The sequence below is a fragment of the Tenrec ecaudatus genome, chromosome 17 (assembly GCF_050624435.1).
Source record: "Tenrec ecaudatus isolate mTenEca1 chromosome 17, mTenEca1.hap1, whole genome shotgun sequence".
Lineage (NCBI taxonomy): Eukaryota > Metazoa > Chordata > Mammalia > Afrosoricida > Tenrecidae > Tenrec > Tenrec ecaudatus.
In genome coordinates this window covers 58,047,851-58,073,361 of record NC_134546.1, presented here as the reverse complement: position 1 = coordinate 58,073,361, position 25,511 = coordinate 58,047,851, and the positions used below count along the sequence as shown (strand labels likewise).

General features: G+C 46.7%; 1 protein-coding gene across 2 annotated transcripts in view; it reads left to right on the top strand.

Moving 5' to 3' along the window:
- THSD4 (thrombospondin type 1 domain containing 4) overlaps positions 1 to 25,511 on the top strand; it is a 726,614-nt gene that overhangs the window by 601,105 nt on the left and 99,998 nt on the right. For both annotated transcript variants that reach the window (XM_075535168.1, XM_075535169.1), the window contains one exon: positions 17,486 to 17,690. In XM_075535168.1, the coding sequence (XP_075391283.1) occupies positions 17,486 to 17,690 (205 nt within the window). The remainder of the gene's footprint in view (positions 1 to 17,485; positions 17,691 to 25,511) is intronic.

Genomic DNA, 25,511 nt, shown 5'->3' with positions numbered 1-25,511 from the left:
ACCTCATGTACAATAGAACAAACCATGCCCAGGCCTGCACCACCCTCACAGTTGTTCTTATGCTTATGCCACCAAGGCAGTGTCAGTCCATCTTGCCAAAGGCATTCCCCTTTTTTGATGCCTGGCTATTTTGCCAAGCATTATACCCTTCTGCAGGGAATGGTCTCTCCTGATAACACGTCCAAAGGACATAACACAAAGCCTTGCCATCCTGGCTTCTCAGGAGCATTCTGGTTGCACTTCTTGCCAGTACAGTACATCTGTCTGTTCTTTGGGCAATCTGTGGTACTTACAGTATTCTTCATCAGCACCGTCATCCAAATGCATCCATTCTTCTTCAGTCTGCCGTGCTCCATGTCCACTTTTCACATGTCTGTGAGGTGACTGAAAATACCATGGCTTGGGCCAGGTCTTTCAATGCTTCGTTAAGGTCTTGACAACTTCAATCTTCTCTCCATTTATCAATATGTTACCTGGTGGTTCCTTCGTGAGGATTTGGGGTGGGTTGGTTGGCTTGTTTTACATTGAGTTGTAATCCATACTGAAGGCTGCAAAAGAAGATTTTTTTAAATACCTATTAACCTTGATTTTAAAAATTTAAAAATCAGATTCTTATTTCAAAAGCTAAAATGAAAAATATTAAGGGTTTAAAGAAACATCCCAGTAAAAGAGAGGAGACCATTAATGTGAGTCACTTCAATGAATGAACTACTGATGAACTTCTCGGTTGGTGACAGTAGACTTTCTCGGTAAGATGACTCCGTGACAGGCCTGCCCTTTAGTTAACATTGTCCCTGAAACAGACAACACTACAGTCTCACAGCTTCCTAGGCCATGTACTTTGTAGTCTTCTTGACTCTGTTACCCTCAGTCGAGTATCTGTCTGCAGTTCAATTGGTCATTCCTTCCAGAGATCACTGCAGTATTTCCGTCACTCTCCCCATGTTGCCACCATTGTCACACTATTCAACATGTCATCTCTTCCACGGCCACTCTCATCTGTCGGATTGTTACATTGTGGCCGCGCGCGCGTTTCTCTGATTTGGGAAGCTATGCTGCAGATGGTGGAGTGGTTATGTGTTGGGCTGTGATCTGATAGGGCAGCAGTTTGAAGCCACCAGCTGCTCTGTGGCAGAGAGAGGCTTTCTACGCCCTTAAAGAGTGACAGTCTCAGGAATTCACAGTTCTACCCTGTCCTATAGGGTCACTGGGAGTCAGTATTGACTCAATGGCAGTGAGCGATGCCACTAGTATTTCTAATGCCAGCAGGGGTCACTCAGGGTAGACAGGTGTCTAAGGCAGATACCTGACAAAATTGGCCAGTGAAAATATTATGAATAGCAATGGGCCACTGATACAGTGTCAGATGATTAGCCTCTCCGGTTGGGAATTATTCAAAATAAGGTGAGCAAAGAGCTGCCTCCTCAAAGTAGTCATGACATGAATGAAGTAAAGCTCTCAGAGCCTTCATGTACTGACACGGCGTGGCTTAAAATGAGAAGAGACAGCTAGAAACATCCATGCATAGTTGTAATGTGCAATAAGGACTATGAATGTAGGAAACATAGAAGTTGCCGGAATGATTCATGACGCTCGATCTCCGTCGTTTCAGTGTTCTGAAAGGGACTGGTATTGCCATTTTACCGGGGACAACCCCGCGGTCTTCTCTGCCTGCAATGACAAATTAAAGAGGAATCATACCACATTCATCATCCAAAAGAGCATTTCGAAATCTCTGCAGAAGTGATAGGTAATATCCAGCTAATCTGCCTATTACTCAAATTGATGCACCAACCACTAACACCAAAGATATGGAAATGGAAGTTTTTTCCATCACCTTATGAAATCGACCAAACATGAAATCAAGCTTCATTGGTAACTGCTGGTAGTTAGGTTGCAAAAGTTAAAAACAATGAAGAATCGGTAGCTGAAAAATAGAATTTTGTAAGACAAGCAACTTGTTCATTGCAAATGTGTTTGGTAAACAGCATAAACGACAACATGTGAAGAGCATATATGTGAACTTCACTGCATGAGGGATACAGGAATCAAACTACACCTGTGCAAATGTATCATGGAATTCAAAATCATCAGTCAAACAAGGCTGGGGGCCAAGTGCAAAGCAGACCATGAATCGCTCCTATGCAAGTTCAAGTTGAAGCTGCAAAAAATTAAGACAAGTCCGTGAGAGCCAAAGTAGATCCTACTTGAGTTTAGAAACCATCTCGGGAGTAGATTTGACACATTGAACATTAATGACGTGCCAGAGGAGTTGTGGGATAACATCAGGAACAGCATACATGAAGGAAACAAAAGTCATTTTAAAAAAAGAAAAGGCAAAATGTATCAAAAGAGACTCTAAAGCTTGCTCTTGTACATGGAGTAGCGAAAGGAAAAGGAAGAAATGGTGAAACAAAGGAACTGAAAAAAGCTTGCAAAAAAGGCAAGTCAGGAAGACAAAGTATTATGAAATGTACCAAGACCTGGAACTTGAAAACCAAAAAGTAAGAACACACTCAGTGTTTTTCATTTGGGCAGAACTGAAGGAAAAAACGCATGACTGACTGCAATATCTAAGGCTTCTAGAGACAAAATATTGAGAGACACAAGTAGCATCAAAACTAAGGTGGAAGGAATTCACAGTCACTAAAACAAAAAGAATGAGGTGATTTTGACCAAGAACCAATAGTATCGAAGGAAAAAGTCCAAGCTGCCCTGAAGGCATTGGCGAAAAAAAACAAGACCTCGGGAATCGATGGACTATTTTGAGATACTTCATCCAACAGATGTACCACTGAAGGTGTTCACTCATCTATGCAAAAAAAAAAATTGAAAGACAGCTACTTGGCCAACTGACAGAAAGACATCCATATTTGTAGCCACAAAAAAAAGGATGTGGAAATGTTATTCATATCACATGCAAGTACAAATTTGCTGTAGGTAATTTTGAAATGATTATAGTATTACACCAACAAGCAACTGCCAAAAATTCAAGATGGATTCAGAAGAGGATGTGGAACAAGTGATATCATTGCTTCGTGTCAGCTAGATCGTGGCGGACAGCGGAGAATTGCAGCTGTATGTTTACTTATATTTTGTTGGCTGTGCAAAGGCATTCTCCCATGTGAATAATAACAAATGGCGGATACTCTGGCAGAGAACGGGACTTGCAGAACACGTCACTCAGAACCTGTAGATGGACCAGGAGGCGGTCATTCAGCCACAGCAGTTGATCCTACACGGTTTAAAATCAGGAGTGGTATGCTTCAGAGTTGTATCCTGCCCTCATACTGACTGCACCTGGATGCTGAACCAGTAATCTGAGAAACCGGACTTTTTGGAAAACACAGCATCAGAATTAGAGGGAGGGTCATGAGCAACTTGTCATATGCAAATAGCACAACCTTGACTGCTGGATGTGAAGAGAGCTCCAGGCACTACTGATGAACATCATAGACAGCAACCTTCAGTCTTGATTACACCTCAACTAAAGAAAACAACAGTCCTCACAACTGGACCAGTAAGCAACATCGTGGTAAATATGGATGTCTGTGATTTCATTTTACTTGGCTCCACAATCAACTGTCATGGAAGCAGCAGTTGAGCTATATTTTCAGTTGCCTCATATGCATATGAAAGCTAGACGGTGAATAAGGAAGATAAAACGCTGACGAATGCCTTTGAATTATGGCGCTGGCAAAGACTATTGAATATACCATAGACCGCCAGAAGAACAAACAGATCTTTCTTGGAAGCGAGCGTGGTGAGATTGCATCGCATATACTTTGCACAAGAGGGACCAATCCCTGGGGAAAAGATATCTTGGTTGATAAAGTAGACAGTCAGCAAAAGAAACTACAACCTTCAAGGAGATGGATTGACACAGTGGCTGTAACAATGCGCTCAGACATCGCAATGGTGGCGAGGATGGGACAGCACTGGGCAGGGTTTTGTTCTGCTGCCCCTAGAGTAATGATCAGCTAGCAGTGACTCGATGTCCCCAAAGTCCCTTCCATCTCCAATCTACTATGTGTCCTCCAAGCATCGTAAATGGTATCCCAGTAGGCCATCCTCCCCATCCTCCTCAACCTTGCTCTGCCTTTTCTCTCACCCTTGTGTCCCACCCACCTGCCCACCAGACCCATCCTCACAGACGTTCCTCCGTTCACCCAGTGGTATCTAAAAAGTACATCTATCCCACAAAACTGCGATTCGTGTACAGAGACTTTGCCAGTGCTTTCTTGGACATTCCTGAGTTTCCTGATTATCACACCCACATTTTTACAGTCAGCACAAAGGCATTTTGAGAAATCAAGATCATATCTTAACATCACAAAAGCATGCATCTTAGAGCACAATAAATATGCGGTCAGCCTGTCTTCCTGACTCCATCCTTCGTCTTGTGTTTCTCAACAAGCATTCCTACAGGCTGTTTCTTGTCCCGTGATCAATTTTTTAGGTGATTGCCCTTTGTGAAGGCTTCTACGTTCCAGCTCAAAGGCAGCATCTTACAGAGACAAAGTAAACGGGAACGTTTGCAGATCGACTGTGTGTCGAGTAAATGGCAAAGACCATAAGCTTGAATCTCCATCGTGCCTACTGGTCACAGGGTTTACCCAAAGACCTCGGGGGGTGGGGGGGGTCTCTGGTTGTGGTTATGCTTCACACCTGTAAACTCAACCTATGTATGACTAAGAAGTCCTATCTATTGGGCCAGCGTGCACGTCGCCTTCATCCTGGAATGGATTCATCAACCCAACTCATTAGGGCCTTTTTAGCTGATGGCTTGGCTTTGAGAATTCGGCCCCAGGGCGTGTAGACGGGGTCTCTCTGACCCTTTCTGCAGGAAACCTCCTAATCCACAGCCCTTAGCACCCAAACCCACGGCCTCTAACAAGCCCATCCCACATGGCTTTTCCTCGCCCTGGCCTCTCCGTAAGCCTTGTAAAGATGTGATCAGAAATATTATGTTCTCCTTAATCAAAATCCACCAGAGACCCTGTTAAAGGCAGGTGGGCATCCAGAAAGTTTTCCTATGCTATGCAAAATATGGATCCCTTACTTTCATAATCAAGTACTGTTCATCATGTGTTCCATGCCACCACCCCGACGCCACGATCTATCAGGGACGAAGATCCAGGAAGGACAGCGTTCGCATCTTAAGCGGTTGGAATCCCTCCCTCCCCATCCTCCCAAGATGGTCCTCGTGGCATTGAGTTTGGAGTTCTTTTACAGCATGTGGAGCACCCCTCTTGGCCCTCCTTCCTTCGGATGTGTAAGCACTGCTGCAGTTGAGTCTCATCCAAGTTCATCCCACCGGAGGGCCAACATGCTCTAGCAGACGAGTCCCTGGGTAAGGTGCTATCCTCTAATGGAACAGGATGAGGTATTGAAAAGTGGCAACTTTCAGCTTGATTGAAACCAGATCGCTAGTTTCACAATTCGCTTCATGATGGGAGCCAGAATACCTTTTATCCCATAGAACATTTCTTCCTCCAAACGGATGACATTGTCAATTTGTTTCCCATTGATTCCTGTTTCCAATTTAATTTCGTCTGTGTAAAACAACCCCCCCTCCCCCTGACTTTCGGCCTGGCAGGGTTCTACACAAGCAAAGCCTTTTCTTTTTTTTTTTTTTTGCCCCAGAAGCAATTTAGTTCCAGAAGGGACCTGAGAGATGCTCCAACTCAGAGACTAAATTGGGCCTGTGACTTTGATCTCGTGATTTCTTAGCCAGCTGCTCTTTCTTCCATTCGTGTACCTGTGCTGTGCAGTGTACTCTTTCCAGGACAGTAAGACCCGGTCATGCTAAGTCAAGCGGAGGCTTCGGGAATTCTAGGAGGTGACTGGTTTAGTTTGATGGCAACGAAGAGCTTTGTTTCAAACCAGGAAAATTACATCCTCTTTGCTCATTAGCTTTTGGTGTTTTTGCACTTCTGTGGAATAATTACCACTGCATTGTTATTGGTTTCTTTTTGTTCTTAACTTCCCACTATTTTTATGTTTTGCGCTGTTGAAGAATAATTGCCATTTTTTTCTGGGAAACTGCCCTCCACTACTTGGTGTGCTAGGCGTAATGAAGAGTGGAATAAAGCACGGCAGTCTCTCTCCACCTGCAGGGGTTTGACTCCCTCAGGAGACCGCTGACACCCTCTGGACTTACCTGGGGCTGTCGCGGCTGAGTGAGGCTTGCTGGCATCTCGTGAGGAGGATGCTCCACACCCTACAGTGGGTAGACTAAGAAAGTGCTGCTGGCATCTAGTGGGGCCCATGTTTGAAAGAAGGAGCCCTGAAGCATAGTGGGCTACGCATTGAGCTGCTAACCAAAAAAACCAGAGGTTCGAACCCACCAGCAGCTTCAAGGGAGAAAGATGAGACAGTCTGCTTCCTTGAGGGTTACAGACTATGGAAACTGTTCTCCTGGAATGTACTCACCACAGTGGGTCATGGGGTTGTATGTTATCATGGCATGGTTGAGGGGTCACAGCAGAAGTAATAGGCCTACAAAGGCCAGGATGTTGCTAAATATCCTATAGTACATATGATAACTGAGGCGATTAGTTTATTGTGTCAACCTGGCCGATAAACACATGTGGAGTTAATTGAAGGGTGGAGAGATAAATGGCTCGGTGAGCCTCGCCTTTCGAGTTCTCAGGTCTCTTGCTTTCTGATGGTTGGACCAGGGTGCAGCTGCCTTAGCCAGTTTCCCGCGTCAGCTGGCAAGGCTCACTTCCTGCAAGACATCCCCAAGGAGAAGCCACATGGACCTACCCCGATGCAGCCCTGGGTGCTGGAGCAGCTGTGTGGAGACCCCTGCCAGCGCTGAGATGCTTACACATTCACTGACTTGGCTTTCCTTCTGCAGTCGACATCATTGCGTGTGTTTTGTGAGATGGAGGAGGACTTTGTGGATTGGTGTTAGACAGATGGGTTAATGTTGGACTTGTGGGCTTGGGCAGCACTGGGTTGGGAGATGTTTTCTTGATTTGCACTTACCCTTTATATAAAACTCTCTAAAGTACCCAGACTAATACAACAACCCTCACAACAGCAAACCATCAGCTCACAATGACGTTAGTGCTGACTCTGAAACGCCTTGGCCTAGAGCCAGGAGGAAGCGCAGACAGGAAGGTGAGAAGCTGAGCGTTCAACGCCTGGCAGCTCCTCCTCAGCCAGAGCAATTTCGCTTTTTCGCAGTTTTCTACAGTGAAGCTTTATATGAGTTTGGTTGGGAAAGTGTACTTTTCTCGCTTTGAAAAAAAAAAAGCCAAAAAAGTTGAAGTCTACTGTGCTGGAGCTGTAGAGTTGGTAATGTTGAGACAACCCAAGTGGGCAGGTGTGACAGGTGCTGCAAGGTGAGAGTCATTAGGAATGCCTTTGGAAGCATCTCCTTGAGCCATGTCCTCAGTTTGGGCTTCACGGGTTCTGGGCCCACCTCCCCCTGAACATTCCCACGCCATATTGAAATCATTGCATTGTGTCAGCCTTGCGTTGTTGCCTGGGGTTTGGCAGGTTGTTTCTGTTTTGTTTTGTTTTAGTTTTGTGTCTCTGTAAAGGCCAGAAGGTATTTCAGGCTTTGCCAACCCTGTTATCTCTGTTGTGACTAGTCAGCCTTGCCCCTGCCACATGAAAGCAGCATTTTGTACTAAGTAAACACATGGGCAAGTCTGTGTTCCCAAGGTTTTGTCAACTTTGCTTAAAAAACAGGTGATGGGCCAGATTCGGCGCAGGGGCTGTAGTTTTCTGACCCCTGGTTTCGGACGTCCAGAGGAACCATCTGTGAGTGATCTTCGCGTCTCCCCTAATACTGCAGGCACACAGTAAGGGTTGGCTTCTTGTCAACGGCCCGTTGAGTTGACGTGCCGGCCCTCTGCCGTCTTCACAATTGTTATGCTTAAGGCCATTGTTGCAGCCACTGCGCCAACCCATCCCATGGAGGGCCTCCTTTTTCGATGGCCCTCCACTTTTACCAAGCATGACATCCTCTGCTAGGGACTAGTCCCTCCAGATGACACGTGCAAAAGAGATGAGGCAAAATCTTAGCATCTTCACCAGGAAGGAACATGTTGGCTGCGCCTCTTCCGAGACCAATGCAGTCGTTCATGTGCTGTCCGTGGTACCCTCCGTGTCTGATTTCTTGACTGCTGCTTCCATGGGTGTGGTCTGCATCGCCACGTGGAAGGAGGCCCTTGACCATGGTACTCTTTGTTTCGCACGGTCGCTTATTGGTCCAGGTGTGAGGATTTTCATTTTCTCTCCGTCGCGTTGAAATTCAGACTGAGGTCTGCAGCCAGCACTCCCAGACTAGCGCACCATCAGCCAGCAAAGTGTGTCCTCTGCCTTCCTCCAACCCTGGCCCCCGGTTCTTCTTCAATGGGTCCTGCTTCTCAGAGTCTTCGCTAAGCTTACAGATTGAATCGGCGTGGTGAAAGGCTACATCCATGACGCAGGCATTTCCTAAGTTTAAGCTCCACCCTATCCCTTCGTTCTGTTTGAATGGCTGTCCCTTGATCCATGTGCAGGCTCAGCACGAGCACAGTGAAGCAGCCTGGGATCCCCATTCATCCCAGTGTTGCCCAGAGTTTGTTATGCCCCACGCTGTACCACGAAACGCAGGGTTGTCTTAGGGAACATCGACAGTGAGGGCCCATGTCGGATGGTCAAGTGCAACAAGACTTTAAAGAGAATAGCACCTGGGATCCGCTCCATCCAGTATTTCCTGGGGAATTTCCATGTATTGTTGAACTGTGTCCCGGTGTTGGACACCGAGGACAGTTCCAAGTTTTTTATTATTAATAACAGTGCGACGTGCTCCGCGCTTCAGAAACGAATGATCCGGTTTCTTATTGATGTCCTTAGCACACATTCCTAGAAGGAGACTCACTGGGTCAGACATTATCGCTGGCTGAGTTGCTCTCCAGGAAAGAGTTATTGATCTGCATTCCTAAGTAATTGGAGGGAGATCAGTATGCAGATGCAAAGCATTTCTCTCAGTAGAATGTTGGGACTAGAAGCTTTGGCTTCCATCTGTCTTTCTACAAACGAGCTCCCCGGAGACATAAGCAAATTGGTGTTTGCTACTAATCTTTTGAATGACAGCGTTCTCCCACACAGCTGTGACAGGGTGATTCTAAAGGTGCAGACTTAGACCTGCCAGTGTCTTCATGCCCACAGCTGAGGTTACCCTTATCTCGGGTGTTTACTGCACACACAGCCACATCTGCTTCCCATCAGGGAAGCGGAGCCTCCGCTATCTGAGCGGCTGGCACCAGCCCATCCCACCATGATGGACAGAGGCCTCCTCCCAATGAAATTCACCCCCGACTATGTCATTCAGATTGCTCATTTCCCCCGGGAAATTTCATTTAGGTTCATTTTGACACACCAGTGAAGGTAATGCTTGAGCAATTTCTCCTGTGATGGCTTTCAGCGAGTAACATTTTCCTACAGGTTGCAAAAATCAGCAGGCAGCTCCTAAGGCGAGCTGGTTGTTGGTTCTAGCAGTGAGCGAGAGCTGCCTCTTGGCGCTGCAGTACATGGTGAGCAAAGACAAAGACCGAGTGAGCAGATGTCCCCTCTGTCGCTTTTCACGCCGTCAGTAGCAATAAGCACTGAAGAGAGGCTACACAGGCGAACCTTGACCTTTGTCTAACTCTCCACACTTCTTGTTGCCATGACAAATGAAGAAGAGAGTGGCTGAGGGACAATGTGGTGGAAGGAGGGGAAGGGCCAGGTGGCTATATGATGACCCATGATTCCTTGCCATCAAGTGGAGCCCGACTCCCAAAGACCATGTGGGGCAGAGTAGAGCTGGAGGTGGGGGTGGGGTGGGGGCGGGGGGTATCCAAAGCTGTGATAGTTACAGAAGCAAATCCCCCCATCTTTCTACCATGAAGCAACTGATAGGTTCCAACTGCTGAAAGCTGAACGCAGCACCACGGCCCCCCAGGGCTCTGTGCCGATGGTAGGATTTACGGAAACGTGGATTGATTCCAGATGAAACCCCGTGTGGCCCTGGTGGCCGTCACTGGCTCTCCATTTCCACACACGGCCACCCCACGTGTTACCAAGTCCCTACTCCACAGGGCGTTCAAGGCTGTGATCGTACCCACGCAGATCACCATGTCTGACTTGCAAGAGGCCTCTGGGTGGATTCAAACCACCAACCTCTCGTCCAAAAACCAAGTATGTGAAGACACCAGCAACAAAACCCAGCCTTTTCTGAGAGGACAGCCTGTTGCAGCGTTTTGTTAATTAAGTACCTGTCATGCTTACCTCCCAGAATCCTCACGACAGTCCTGCGAGGTAGACACTGTCAATATCCCCATGCACAGTTAACACACGGAGGCCAGAACCGTTCACAAAGACACTGGGCTCATATACTGGGCTGCAGAACCAGCACAAGATCCGAGTCTGCCCAGCTCTAGTACTGATCCTAAATGTCATGAGTCCCTTGGTGACCCTGTAGTGGGTGGATTGGGGGACGTGGGACAGCACTGCGCAGTACCCACATCAGAAGTTTCGTTGACCAGCATTCTGATATGCAACCTAGATTCCTGGCTGGACACTGTCCCCTGAGAGCTCGGGGATGATGGAGGCGAGGTTAGCAGAGCCAGCTCCCTAGAAAAGTCACTCATCCAGCATCTCCCCGCACGTCAGGGCCCCAGGCAGTACTAGACGTCAAGCTTCCTGATTCCCAGGCCAACCTTCGTTCCATCGTGCCAAACTGCTCCTCCTGATACCTGACGTCAGTTCCACTTAATCAATCACACAGCCATGGTCTGGAGGAGATCTCCAGAGTAGCATGATTAATCCACCCATGTGCACATGGGATGAAATTTCAGAGTTCTATTCTCCCGCTGTCATCTGATCATTGACTCACACGTGGTGAGATTCTAGGGCAGGGGTACAGCTGCTCCCTGTGACTTGCTGAGACTGCAACTCTTCGTGGGAGTAGAAAGTTTCCTCTTTCTCCTGCGGATGGACTGGTGGCTTTGAACTGTTGACCTCACAGTCAGCAGCCCAGTGCATAGCCACCATGCCACTGGGCTCCCACAGAACCGGGTCACACACCCCTTGCCCCGCCCCAAAAGAGCACACATGAAAACTGGTTACATGTGAATAAGGTCACTCCACTTAAAAGGATCCGACCGATGTAAGTCCCCTGGCTTTTAGCAATATGCTGTGGTGATGTAGCAGAAGGAAGACCTACATCTGAAAACTCCGCCACTGAAAAGCCAATGGGGCCCAGTTGTAGTTCTACTCTGGCATGTGATGAGTCGTGAGTCGGCGTTGACTTAGCGGCAACTGGTTTGCGTTGGTTTGTGTTAATTTGGGTTTATGGTTAGATAAGTCATTACCCTCAGGGGAAGCTGGGGGAAGGCTACATGGAAACTGTAAAATCTCTCAGCTTCTTATGAGGTGAACTATTTCGAATTTAAAGTTGTAACAAAAGCAAGGTAATCGGAAGATCGGGTGAAATATCTATTCATTAACTTTATGGAAGGTACCGTGTTAAACCAGCCGGGGCGGGAGGGGGAAGACACAATAGGATTGGTCCCTCTCAGTAAAGTAAGAGAGCGCTGGAGTCACCAGTCCTCTGCAACAGCACGGTCCATGGGTGTGCTTTTGTGCCTCCCTCCCTGCTGTCACTCAGTCCTTCCGTAAAGGTGACCTCTGATCCTTGATGGAGGCAGTTTTTTCCCACAGGGCCTAACAGCAGGCGTGGTAAGTCAGAACATGTTCAAACCCCAGCGCTACCTGCTACGAACAACATTGCTTTGGACAAGTTCCCTCGCCTTTCCCCTAAGCCTCCGTGGCCTCCAGTTGCCAGAAATATCGCGGGTTGCTCAAGATTAAATGAGCGAAATGTGTTCAAAGCGACTGTCATCAAGTCAGCTCCAATTCTGCAGCTTCTCTACAGGACAAAGTAGACACGGACCCAGTGGTCTTCCGGGGCTGTCAGGCTTGGCAGAAGCATGTTGTTTTGTCTTTCAAACTAGACACCTGCCTAACAGCAGAGTCCGTCGAGAGCTTCACAAAGTAAATTGGCATCGAGCTCTAGGCTTCTAGTTATGTTGATACAGTAAGCTGGGCCTCACAACGAGACCAGCAGGTGACAGCACTTTAAATGGAGAAACGCTTGCAGTGGCCAAGGACTTCATCTTGCTTGGATCCATAATCAATGCTCATGGAAACATCTGTCAAGAGGTCAAACGGCATGGGCATGGGGTAAATCTGCTGCACAAGACCTCTTTAAAATGTTGGAAAGCAAAGGTGTGACTAGGAGAACTCCAGTGCTCCTGACCCAGGCGAGGGTATTTTCAATCGCCTCATCTGCAGGTGAACGTTGGGGGTGGAATCAGGGAGACTGAAGACGAACTGGTGTGTTTGAAGTGTGGTGTTGGCGAAGAATGTTGAAGTACCGTGGACTGCCGAAAGGACAAACAAGTCTGTTTGGGAGGCGCCACCAGAATGCTCCGTCGAGGCAAAGATGGTGAAACTGCGTCTCACATGCCTTTAACATAGTATCAGGAGAGACCATTCCGGGAGAAGGACTTCATGCTTGGTAAAGTAGTGGGGCCTTGAAAACGAGAAAGTAGTGGGGCCTTCAACAAGATGGATTGGCACAGTGGCTGCGTTGACTGGCTCAAACAGAGAGCAATTGTGAGGGTGATCCGAGACCAGGCAGTATTTTGTCCTTTGTACACCAGGTTGCTATGTACCTCCACCAACAACAAGCTTGGCTTTTGGAAATGTTTTGTTGTTATAGCTATGGGAATATTTTATTTAAAAAATAAACTTCTGCTGAAACAATGCACAAAAGTTTTATAGACAGTCAATGGTGACACTCTCACTTCCTCAGAAGAGCTCGGCCTGTGTTCCTGATGGCGTCATGTTCCATGATTTTGCCTGTCACAGCCTCCGCCGCCGCTCTCGATTGGTATTGAAATGTAGTTATTTTATTTATTTTTTATCATGGGTTTTTCCCCCACTTCTTATTTATGTATGTATTGTTGGAGTGTGGTATGCATGTTAATGTATTATTTATTTACTCTTTACTAACACCCGGAGCCCTGACCCCTGCACGGCAAGTGGCGTGACCAGATGTGTTCTGCTCACCAGAGCATTTTCAATGCCTGACACTTAGTTGGCCCCAATCACTATTTAGTGAATAAATGAATTCCTTTTCCTGATATGGGACAGCCATTCCTCAGCTTAGAGCCAACGGTCCCCTCTGATGGTCCTCAGACCACACTCCACCCCAGGAACCCCCTGCATCCTACTGTGTTCCCTCAGTACCCCTTGCCTCAGTCACAGGGGTCTTCTGTCACCCCTGTCTCAGGACCTTTGTACTTGCTGTTTCTTTGGCCTGGACCTAGTTTAGAGGTACCTCCTCAGCCATGGCCTCCCTGGACCTGGACACCCAATCCAATTGGCTGTTCTCCCTCACCTCCCCCACCCCCAACCCCATTGTACCCAGTGATCCTCACCCCAGCCTGTGCCCACAGCCTCACAGATCTTGAGTGTACGTCACCTGCACAGGTTTCATTTGGGGACTATCTTTCCTTTGGGATGTGATGCTTGGCCAGTTCCAGGGCAGCCCAGACTCTTGGAGACTCCGGTACCCATTAGAGAGATGCTCCATTCAGGTCCAGTCCTTCCCCCAGCTGCCAAGGACGGTTCGCTTGGTACTCAGACTCCAGGGAGGTCTCTGAAGAGGCAGAATACTGACTCCGGCCTTTGGCACCGTTCCGGTGGCCACAACCCCACTGAAGCCAGCCGCCCAAATCTTAGGACTGCTTGGCGGGGGCAGGAAGTGAAGTACTCCAAACCTCACCCCACCCCACATGTCTAGATTCATTTGGGGTAACCGTGCTATGCAGGACATCTGGTGTGGCAGCCCCCAGACTGCACAGAGTGTTTAATATACTGCCTGATTCACAGCGGGAAATGACGTTCTGACTCTCCGTGGTTGTCTAGAGCTATGCAGGGTTGTGTACTTCCCTTGTAACGATGTCATTCCACCTGGGCCGGGGGCTGAGGATGTATGCAAGGACTGCCTTCTCCGGCAGCGCTCATTCATTTTTAACACCACCAAGAATAAGAGCAACACACATGCGCAGTATGCGAAAGAAACGTTCACTGGACTGCTTGTTGTTCCCATCCTGGGACCCCTCTATAGTGAAGCACAAGTTATCATTGAAAAAAAACACAGCTGAGCATACCCCACCTTCTCTTCTGGCCTTTGTTGGTTGGTGGTGCCCTAGGATAAAATCAAATCCTTCAGCCTAACAAACAAGACCCTTGACAAATTCAGTTGATTGTGGGGGTTCATTCCATCCCTCTCCAGCAACTGTGTGTGTCTGCTGGTCTTCTGTGAACATGTTGCATCTTTTCGGATCTCCAGGCCTTTCTGCATCTTTGTAGTCATGTTTCCCGAGTCCCTGAATAGTGGAAAAACAACCAAGCACTTGGCTGTGAGCCAAATGTTTGTCAGTTCCAGACACCCAGAGACACCTTTGGAAGAGAGGCCTCATGGTCTACTTCCAGCCTTAGAAACCCCCATGCAACCAAACCCGACGTGGTCCCAACACAGGCACTGTGAGTCTGAATCCGCTCAATGGCAACGAGTGTGGGGGGATTTGTTAGCTGCTTCTTACGGGGGCTATAACAAAGGACCGCAAACTGAGTGGCTTAAAACTACAGGAATTTATTCTCTTACAATTCCGAAGACTCCAGAGCCAAGGTGTCCGCAAAATCGGTGGTTCCTTCTCAAGGGGTGTGAGGGAGAGCCTGTTGCGTGCCTTCTTCCTTAATGCTGGTGGTTTTGCACAGTCCTTGGCACTCCTGATTTCCAGGTGTGAGGTTGTTAGTCTATTGGGCCAACCTGGCCGATAAACACATGTGGAGTTAATAGAAGGGCGGAGAGATAAATGGCTCAGTGAGCCTCACCTTTCGAGTTCTCGGGTCTCTTGCTTTGTGATGGTTGGATCAGGGTGCAGCTGCCTTAGCCAGTTCCCTGCTTCCGCTGGCAAGGCTCACTTCCTGTGAGACATCCCTGAGGAGAAGCCACATGGACCTACCCCGATGCAGCCCTGGGTGTTGGACATATGGGTCAATGGGTTAATGTTGGACTTATGGGCTTGGGCAGCACTAGGTTGGGATGTTTTCTTGATGCATACTTAACCTTTATATAAAACTCTCTTATACATGAATTTCTGTGGATTTGTTTCTCTAGAGTACCCAGACTAATACAAGGCACATCACACCAATCTCCGTCTCTGTCGTTGCATGCCATCCATTTTACCTCCATGTCTCCTCACCTTTTCTTAAAAGTACAAAGATCCTGGCGGGTGAGGTCCTACCCTACGCCAGTATCACATCATGTCAATGAACCAATTACATTTATAGACACTCGATTCCCAAATACGGTAACATTCACAAGTACCGAATGTTAGGACTTGAATCTCTGTCTGGAAGACACAAATCAACATAGAATACTTTCCCTTTTCCCTGGAATGTTTTCCTGACAAAGTGCTCAGTCCGGCATAGCCTGAGTCCAGGGGTAATGGGAAAGGAAAGAAGAGGAGAGTGAGATGGACAAGGCCGGGGAGGTGACCATTGTTTCTGTCCCACATTGCTGCCCTGTAAGCAGCAATCAGGAGTAACTTCTTAGGTTGGTTTGACTCTTGCCTCGGCAAGAACATGAATTCTGCATTCTGCTTACTTCTGTCTGCAGTTGAATCCTCTTATCACTGTGTTTCCAAAGAAGGGCGAACACGGAGGAGAAGGGAAAGCCATGCACGGGAAAACATTTTCCTTCTTGTTCTGCTGAAAAATGTGTTTGAGGCAGAGGCAAGGAATATGTGAAGCAGGAGGAAGATGGAGCAAACATGGCATTTTGAAAGGCTAATTGGATGAACATATTGAGATGACGTTCTGTGATGGTCAGGAATAATGTTTTACAGAGAAGCTGTTTGTGAAGGAAGCCCAGTTATGACTGATGGACTGATGTGCACTGGGGAATATGGAAGCAATAATGTAGGTGGGGAGTGCTTACAGAAAGACGTCAATCAAATGGGAGGCTGCAGGAGAAAGGGGTCCCCCTCTGTGGGAGCTCTGCCTGTAGAAGGTGACCTCTAGGGCCCACCTGAACAGAACAGGGCTGTTTAACAAAACAAAAAGTGGACTTTGAATCGTTGGCTGACCACTCTGCCCATGAGCCATGCTCTTAAAATTCCAAGACCAGTCTGTGATTCTGAAAACGTGTCTCAAGTTTCAGAGTGGCGTTCTGATAGCAAGACTTAGTCCCACCCACCCCATTACAATGATCCAGTAATTCCAGGATTCCGCTGTCTAAACTGCAGTCCACTCCCTTCATCTGCCCCTGCCCCTGCTGAAAACACGGCAAAACTCTCTGCTCACGCCATGCATCTCCATTTGGGGTTTAGGAAACATGATCCTACACTCTGTGGACTCAGCTTCAGAAATGGAAAAGAATCCCAGAGAGATCAATCCCTTTTTCTTTATTCAACTGGAATTATCCCAACAGAAACAGAACTGAAGAAGGGGATGATAGAGCTTTTTCAAAAAACCTAGAATGAGTAATGAGCGTAAACCCATTGTCAATACAGAAGCATGACTCCGAGAGATTCTCCACTTGAAAACTCAGCAGGGCCCAGCAAGGCATGGATGTGAGGAACCAGCTCCCTGTCCACCCTGTGTAAACACACTGTTCGACCTCCATTCTTGCGCCCTGTGTTATCTATCCGATGCTCATTTACTACACCCACGAGGCACTCTGCTTGTTTACTTGTCTTGTGTACTGTTCCTTGCGGAGTGTCTGGGTGGGACAAATGGCTAAGCAGATGGCTGCTAACCAGCCGCGCTGGAGATTCAAGTTCCCCAGGCAGGGTCTGGAAGAAAGGCCAGGGAATCGACTTCCCGAAAAGCAGCCATTGAAAGCCCTGTGGCTTTCTTTCTACTCTGGCACGTAGGAGCTGCCACGAGCCAGAGTCGGCTCCATACCAACTGGTTTAGATCACTTGCACAGCCCACCTACCCTACGCCTAAGGAGCCCTGGTGGTGCTGTTAGGTAAACATGGGACTGCTAACTGCAAGGTTGGCAGTTCAAACCCACCAGCTGCTCCAATAGGGAAAGATAAGACTGGCTGCCCCAGTAAAGATCGACAGCCTGGGAAACCCCCGGGGAGAATGAACCCAATGGCTGTGGCTTACGTGCCCTACGCCTCTGAAGTATATTTCACGAGCCCCTGGGAAACATGCTGTGCTGGGGTTGGCGCTCTGTTATTATCTGTTGAGAGCATGAACTTTTCCATCTGTGAGAGCTAAGTGACCGCAGGAGCAAGGTCAGAGGTTCAAGTCCCGCCGAGAGGTCATCAGGCATGCCCTCTGCCCTCCGTCCCCCCAGGATGCTCCAGACATTTGCTACATGAGTCTTGTGTGTTTTCCCTCTCTGCAGAGTATCGGCTGCGACGACTTCTTGGGCTCCGACAAAGTCGTGGACAAGTGCGGGGTGTGCGGAGGCGATAACACTGGCTGTCAGGTGGTGTCCGGTGTGTTCAAGCACGCGCTCACCAGCCTGGGCTACCACCGAGTGGTCGAGATCCCCCAGGGAGCCACAAAAATCAACATCACCGAGATGCACAAAAGCAACAACTATTTGGGTAAGTTTGGTCACTCTCCAGAGGACACTATCTGCCTCCTCTGTGTGAATTATTCCTTCCAGGATTGTGAGATGGGCACAGCAGTGGCCCAAGGTCCCTTGACATGGGAAGGTGCCACTGGGGTATACCAGCAGTACCAGCTGCTCCGTCACTCCCTTCCCACTCCCTTGAAATGAGTGATGAAATGTCACCAATGGAAAAAGTTTTAGATAGATAGATATATCACACACACATATATGTATGTGTTTGTGATATATATATATATATATCCTTCTTGCAAGTAAATATTTTTTATCATCTACACATTGACCTGCCTTTGGTTTGTTTGTTTGTTTGAGTTTCTGTTCTTAAAGAGATGCCTTGGTTATGAAATAGCAGGTTAATTGTTTCTCTCTGAGATGGGAGGGGCCAGTAGATCTGCCCATCTTTGTTCTGTTGGAGTTTACGGGGACAAGGGACACCCAATGGTCCTGTCTGGTCCTTCCTTCATTCCTTAGTCCTCTAAAGAAAAGTCCTCTTTCTCGTTTTCCTGCCTCAGCTGCCCGAGGGAGTGGGCCTCTGGGTGAGCAGTGTGTGTCTTGCAGACAGCTTCAGTGGCTACCATCATGGCGAACAATATCATCGGTGTCGAAAGGCCACTTTGAACCCATGTTCCTGAAAGAGGTGATCTTCAGGTCCAAGGGTGCTGTATTCTGCTGATCACCCGGCAAATGCAGCCCAAATGAACTTCATTTGGTTTTATTGGCCAGAGGAGGAAGGGGTGGCAGATGGGACTCTGGGAAAAACCCACTGAAAGCAGAAAACAGTTACATTTGCTCCAGCAAACCCCACAGCCACTTAAATGGCCTCGAGCTGAGTTTCCCAATGAGTTGTTTATCTGTTATTTACAATCGTACAAAAAAACCCAAAAAACTTTGTGTATTTCCTCCTTTCTTTGTTCTTTCTTATGGGGTCACATCTCCATAAAAATCCTGCCTGGGAGCCTGGAAATGTTCTTCTGAGGATTATTTGAGGTGTGATGGTGTTCAAATGCACCCCGCAAACAAGGCCACTTTTTATTAGCTTCGTGTTATTTTCAGTATGTTTTTCGTGGCAAGTCCTCGTCACTAAACAGCTTCAAGCTGGTCCCTCTGAAAATGAAATTGATACTCAGGGTGGATGTGTTCTGATGGATGAATGGAAACAGCTCTCAGAGCCTCCATGTCTTCGTCTGGAGCGTGGGAATACAAATGGTGACTTTCTAAGTGGCCCTGAGAATCAAGCAGCCATGAAGAAATTAAAGAGCATGTTGCTTTGGGCAAATCTGCTGCACAAGACCTCGACAGTATTGAGAACAAAGATGTCCCTTGGTGGACTAAGGTGCGCTTGACCCAAGCCCTGGTATTCCCTTTTTTTTAAATCATTTTATTGGGGACCCATACAATTCTTATCACAATCCATACATACATCCATTGTGTCAAGAACATATGTACATTTGTTGCCATCATCATTCTCAAAACATTTGCCTTCTACTTGAGCCCTTAATATCGGCTCCTCATTTTCCCCCTCCTTCCCCACTCCCCCCTACCTCATGAACCTTTCATCATTCATAAATTATTATTATTTTGTCATATGTTACACTGTCTGACATCTCCACCCACCTTCTTCTCTGCTGTCCATCCCCCAGGGAGGAGGCTATACGTAGATTCTTGTAATCAGTTCCCCCTTACTACCCCACATTCTCTCCACCCTCCAGGTATCACCACTCTCACCACTGGTCCTGAAGGAGTCATCTGTCTTGGATTCCCTGTGTTTCCAGTTGCTATCTGTACCTATGTATATCCTCTGGTCTAGCCAGATTTGTAAGGTAGAATTGGGATCATGATATTGGGGGGGGGTGTCTCCTCCCACAACCCTTCAGCAAGGGGTGTCCGGTTGGCTACCAGTGGGCTTTGAGTCTCCACTCTGCACTCACCCACATTTACAATGATATGATTTTTTGTTCCTTGATGCTTGATACCTGATCCCTTTGACAGCTCGTGGTCACACAGGCTTGTATGTTTCTTCCATGTGGGCTTTGTTGCTTCTGAACTAGATGGCCACTTGTTTATGTTTGAGCCTTTAACACCCCAGACGCTATATCTTTTGATAGCTGGGCACCATCAGCTTTCTTTCCCACATTTGCTCATGCACACATTTGTCTTCATTGATCGTATCAGGGAGGTGGGCACCCATTGATATGATTTTTAGTTCTCTGATGTCTGATAACTGGTCCCTTCTGCACCTCGTGGTCAGACAGGCTGGTGTGCTTCTTCCATGTGGTGCTGGTGTTCTCAAGCCTTGTATGTGGGTGAACGTTGGACACTGAATCAGGAAGACTGCGGAAGAGTCGCTGAGTTTGAAGAGTGCCGGCAGGACCATGGACTGCGAAAAGAGCTAACAAATCTGTCTTGTAAGAAGTACAGGCAGAATGCCCCTTAGAGGGAGGGGGGTGTTAACAGGACAGACGAGTCGCTGGAAACAGACATCATATTTGGTAGAGAATCGTGCAAAAGAGAAAGACCTTCACTAGAAGAATTGCCACAGTGGCGACACAATGGGCTCAAACTTAACCATCGTGGGGAGGACGCGGGAAGCAACACCAGAGAGTGGTTCATTCTGCTGTACACGGGCCACTGTGAGTCAGAACTGACCAGCACCACAGCACGAGAATCGAATGGGAGAATGAGCGTTCCGGACCCGGAAGAACCAGGGAATTTACCGGGCGGTTGACAAATGTTCGCTCCCTTTCCTTTGTCCCGGGGAATTGGTCAGACTACTAAAAGCTCTTTGGAAATAGAAATCCCCACGCTGATGCAGAGGAAGGGCAAGCAGAGGAAGAAAGGAAGGACCCAGAGGAAATGAGAGGGTGATCGGAACATCAAGTTCAACTTCCTAGGCTCAGAGATTGGTGTTGCAGGAGAAAGTCATAAAATCTGTAGCAATATGATGTAGCATCACGTGGGAAAAGGCGGGAGAGCAGAAATAAAGATAAGCTACAGCGAGAGGAGCTTCCGCTACTAAGGAAATCATCTCCCTCCCTCCTTTTCCATTCCTCTTCCTTAATCCACTCCTCCCTCTCTCTCCCTCTCCCTCTTTTCTTTCCCCTCCCCATCATCTCCCTCCCTCTCTCCCCTTCCCTCTTCTCCTCCCCTTTTTCCACTTTCTCCAGTTGCTTTTAGTGAAATGTAAGCCCTGTACCATACAACAAGTGTCTACTTTGGCGCTTTGGATAGTGTTTCTCTGCTCACGGTTGTTCTCTTTCTTGTCCCCAGCTCCCTCATCCTGCCCAGCCCTTGCTCTATGAAGCCTGTACACTGACTGCTCTGTCCCTGGGGCCACTCAAACTTATGCACAGAGAGCAGATGTAGCTCACTCACTTTTTTTTTTACTCTCCACTGATGACTTCATTGTTACACATTATCTATCACTGGGGCATTTTTCAAAGACATATGTGGCTTCTTCTCAGTTTTCCAAGTAATGGAAAAGTTGTCCCTCTTCAGTGGTTTCCGACTGGGTGAGCTATGTGCTCTAGACAGGCAACTTGGCACCCAGAGTGGATCCTGCCATTTTCTTACGTTGGTTCTGCCGGATAGGCAGTGTGGAAGAAATAAATCATTCCATCTATATCATAGTTTTTTCTTTTTAATTCGCAATGTTGAAGAGTTTTCTTTTCAGATTTCCTATTGTTTTCCAAAATTACCTTTGGTTATATGTATTTGAAATTAACCTTTCTTTGTGACACACTTGGTATTTCCAATAACTGGCTTAGACTTTTGGTAAAAATGCAAAGTAGATTACCATCAAAGCAGACAGACTTGCTTGTATCATTAGTGAGACAGGTTAATCGCTTTAGTTTATAAACCTTTTAAAATTATTAGCTGAAAGATGGTTGGTTTGAACCCACCCTGAGGCGTCTTACAAGACAAGCCTTGTAACCTGCTTCTGAAAGCTTTGAACACTCTATGGAGCAGGCCTACTGTGCGCACATGGGATCCCCATGAGTTAGATCCACTCAGCAGCAATGGACACACTATGCACAGGGCCCTCAAAAGAATGGACAATGGATATTTTTCATGACTCTTTTGACATTCCTTGTGATGTACCATAGTAATATACCATATGCATATACATATGCCATGGTATATGCATGCCATATGTATATATGATATTTTCATCTCCAAAGAAGTTTCACAGTTAAAAACTAGACTATTTACTTCCAGGAAGGAATTGAAATTACCTAATTTTTAGAATTATGAATTATAGAGTTTTAAAAAAACTCACTCCATCAAGCCAATCCTGACTCATAGAGACCCTAGAGGACAGAGTAGAACTGCCCCTCATGGTAGATTAATGATGAAAACACTGAAATTTTAAAATAAACATGCAATAGAAAGGTGAGGCATGTATATCTCAAACAAGCTTAACTGAGTTTAGTGACTTAATTTGGTATAAGGGTCCACAAGCCCGTTCTGCTGCTAGACTCTAGAGGCCCAAGTTCATAGCCTGCCCTGCCCTACTCACAAGCTGGGGACAGACTGACTTGCTACTTCACAGAGCTTACTGCTTCTTATTTGCTGAACAACTACTCAGAGAAGCTGGATTATATGGAGAAGAATGGAGCATGGGGCTTGGAGGAAGGATTATGAACGACCTGAGATCTGCAAATGCCAACCTTGCTGAGAGTGAGGCGGACTTGCTGATGAAGCACTTGCCGATCAAGATCAAGGACTACAGCCTTGAGTACTCGTGCAAATTTCAGCTCAATGTGAAGAAGACCAAGACCCTGACAACCGGACCCATATGTACGTAACGTCACGTAAATAGAGAAACGGTTACAGTTATTGAGGATTTCATCTTGCATGGGTCCACCATCAGTGCTCATGGAAGCAGCAGCCAAGAGATCAAGTGGCAGGCTGCATAGGGTCAATCAAAGCAAGGGTGCTACTTTGAGGACCTGATCCAAGCCACGGTGTTGTCAATCCTCTCAGATGCATGTGCAAGTTGGATGTTGAGTAAAGAAGATGGAAAAGAATCAATGGACTGCCCAAAGGACAAACCAATCTCTCTTGGAAGAAGTACGGCCAGGGTATTCCTTAGAGACCAGATGGCCAGACTTCATCGTACATAGTTCGGGCATGTTGTGAGGTTGGACCAGTCCCTGGAGAAGGACATCATGCTAGGTCAGGGGAAGGAGCAGCAAACAAAAGAAGAAGACCCTTAATGAGATGGATTGACACAGCGGCTGCGACAATGGGCTCAGACCTAGGGACAGCTGTGAGGATAGCGTGGTACCGGGCAGTGTTTCATTCCATTTTTGATAGGGTCATTATGATTTGGAACCAACTTAATGTCACCTAACCACAACAACACTGAGTAGAGCTAGATGGGAGGAACTCGGTGGTATGCGTTATTTCAGGAGAGAGGATTATCTATTCATACCGTTTTAGACTGAACGCCAGTGCAGAACCGAGCTCCAGTTTGTGGTGGTTATTTGTTTACATGCTTCAAAATATAAACTGTTTGTTGGATACAGATAACTAGATCTTTTTGGTTATTTACTGGAAGAGAATTCAGAACCCCTTCATCTTATTGTTGGCTCTGCATTCTCCTCAGGGGGGTTTGTGGGTTTTTTTTAATTATTCTGAATTCTGCTATTTTGAAAAAATAGTTTAAATTGAATTTTATGAAGATGATTGACATGTGATATTCCTAGCCTCTTTCTTAATAATAAAATACTATAAAATTATTTCAGCTGAAATATTCATGTTTGGCCTGGTTCAGTCAGTTCAACTTACTGCTGTTATTATTTAACATTAAGTGATCAGACATAAAAGCATACCGAGCAAAAATTGATTATACAGGACTTATCCTACCTGCCAAGATGCTATATTCTCATCGAGGCTTAGACTTGGAAGAGATTTTCAAGGGTTTAATATCCTTTAAAAATAAAATAGCAATCCCTGAGCATTTACGTGTATGTTTCTTTAAAATTTTAACAGTAATTATAATGGACAGCATTTAAACGATCTGGTACCCTGGATCATCTATAATTTCCAAGTCTTTATTTACATTATTAGTTAAGCTGTTTTCTTTATGGGAAAGAGAGGGGTGTTTAAATAATGTGATGCCTTGCATATGTGTAGGCAGACAGATGAGACTTTCTATTTCCATAAAGATGGACAATCTTCAAGACCCACAATGGCAGTTCTATTCTGACCCATAGGGCCGCCATGAGAAGGAATCGACTGAGTGGCAGTGAGTATGATAATTATGTCCAAAGATTTCTTTTATTCCCCATACCACAAAAATTTTGAACAAGATACAGAATGAAAAGATAAAATTCCTTCTTCCTGTTTCCAAAGGTGGACTGACTGTTCAATGTGTGTCCTCTAGACCTTTGTGCATATACAAATATTAAAAAGTCATTGAAATGTATCTCTAGTTTAATTAAATATAATTTATATGAATCTGTGCACTTACTGAATTGACTGGCTTCCTTTGGTTTTGTACTATACCATGGATGGCTTTCCACTGCAGCACACATGGACCGACTTACTGCACGATGGTTTCAAGTGCAGAGACGTCCATGGAATGGATGTGTTGGCTTCATTGTCTAGTGAGACTCATCTATATAAATCCAGTGAGACTCATCTATGTACAAGACAGAGCTGCATATCAAGAAGTAATCATATATCAAGCAGGCAGCCCAGCCCAGTCCAGCTCAAATCCCTACATCTGACAAATCCCTTGTCCATAGTAAGCACCTCGTCAGGCTTCCATAGCTACAGGTCAGCGATGCGGAATGGTGAAGTGGGGAACAGAGAGACCACAGGCCAGTGAGTGCAGAGTTACATGGATCCCAGGTTGATGGCCACATAGCAAGGCAGCACGGCTCCATTCGCAGGGTCAGGCAGCACACGTGAGGCCACCCCTGGAGGCAGAGACCGGGTCCCAGTGTGGAGGAACACTAAGTGGCAGAGAGACTGTCTCTGTTTACCTTGCCCTTACACAAAAGGCTTAGGACATCAAGGAGGGGTCATCAGGCTGTGACTTGATTGCCAGGTTTAACTCCACCCCTAGCCAGGAGTGTCTAGTTGACATAATCCTAAATCACAACTAGATGTCACACCATTTATTTAAGCATATCCCTTTGGGCAATATTTACATCATTGCCAGTTTTGCATTTATTACCAAAAGTACTTGTGAGTTTGGGTCTCACATAGCAGACTAGTACATGAGCTTTTCTTCCCTTCCTCCCAAGATTCCATCGCAGTCGTGCTAAAGGAATTAAATATATGTGATATGTAGTATTATGTGTATACATATATATCCTATAGGCACCAAGAAAATAGTACAAGTCCATCGGTGGGTAAATGATTCGAGCAAATTTAGAAGACAGAAAGCAGAGAGAATAATATTAGCCAACCCAGGACAGTAAAGGAAGTCACAGGCTGCGCTTCACAATTCATCCTGGAATTGGGGAAAACTCCAAACCCAAACTCTCTACCATCATCAAGACAATTCAGACTCAGAGTGACCCTAAGGACAGCGTAAAACTGCCTCTGGGGGTTTCCCAGGCTGGAAAGGTCCGTCCTTCTCCCGCTGAGCAGCGGCTCCATTCCCGTGGCTGACGCGGTGGTTAGCCCCCCAATACATAACCCACACTGCCCCAGGGTTCCTCAGAACGGGGAAAGGAGACGCTTACTGGCTCGTCTCCCATTCTCACACCCCCTAGAGCTTCGCCTGGTCCTTAGCACGGCCCGTGGATTCAGAGTTCTCAGACAGAATTCACGTTGCTTT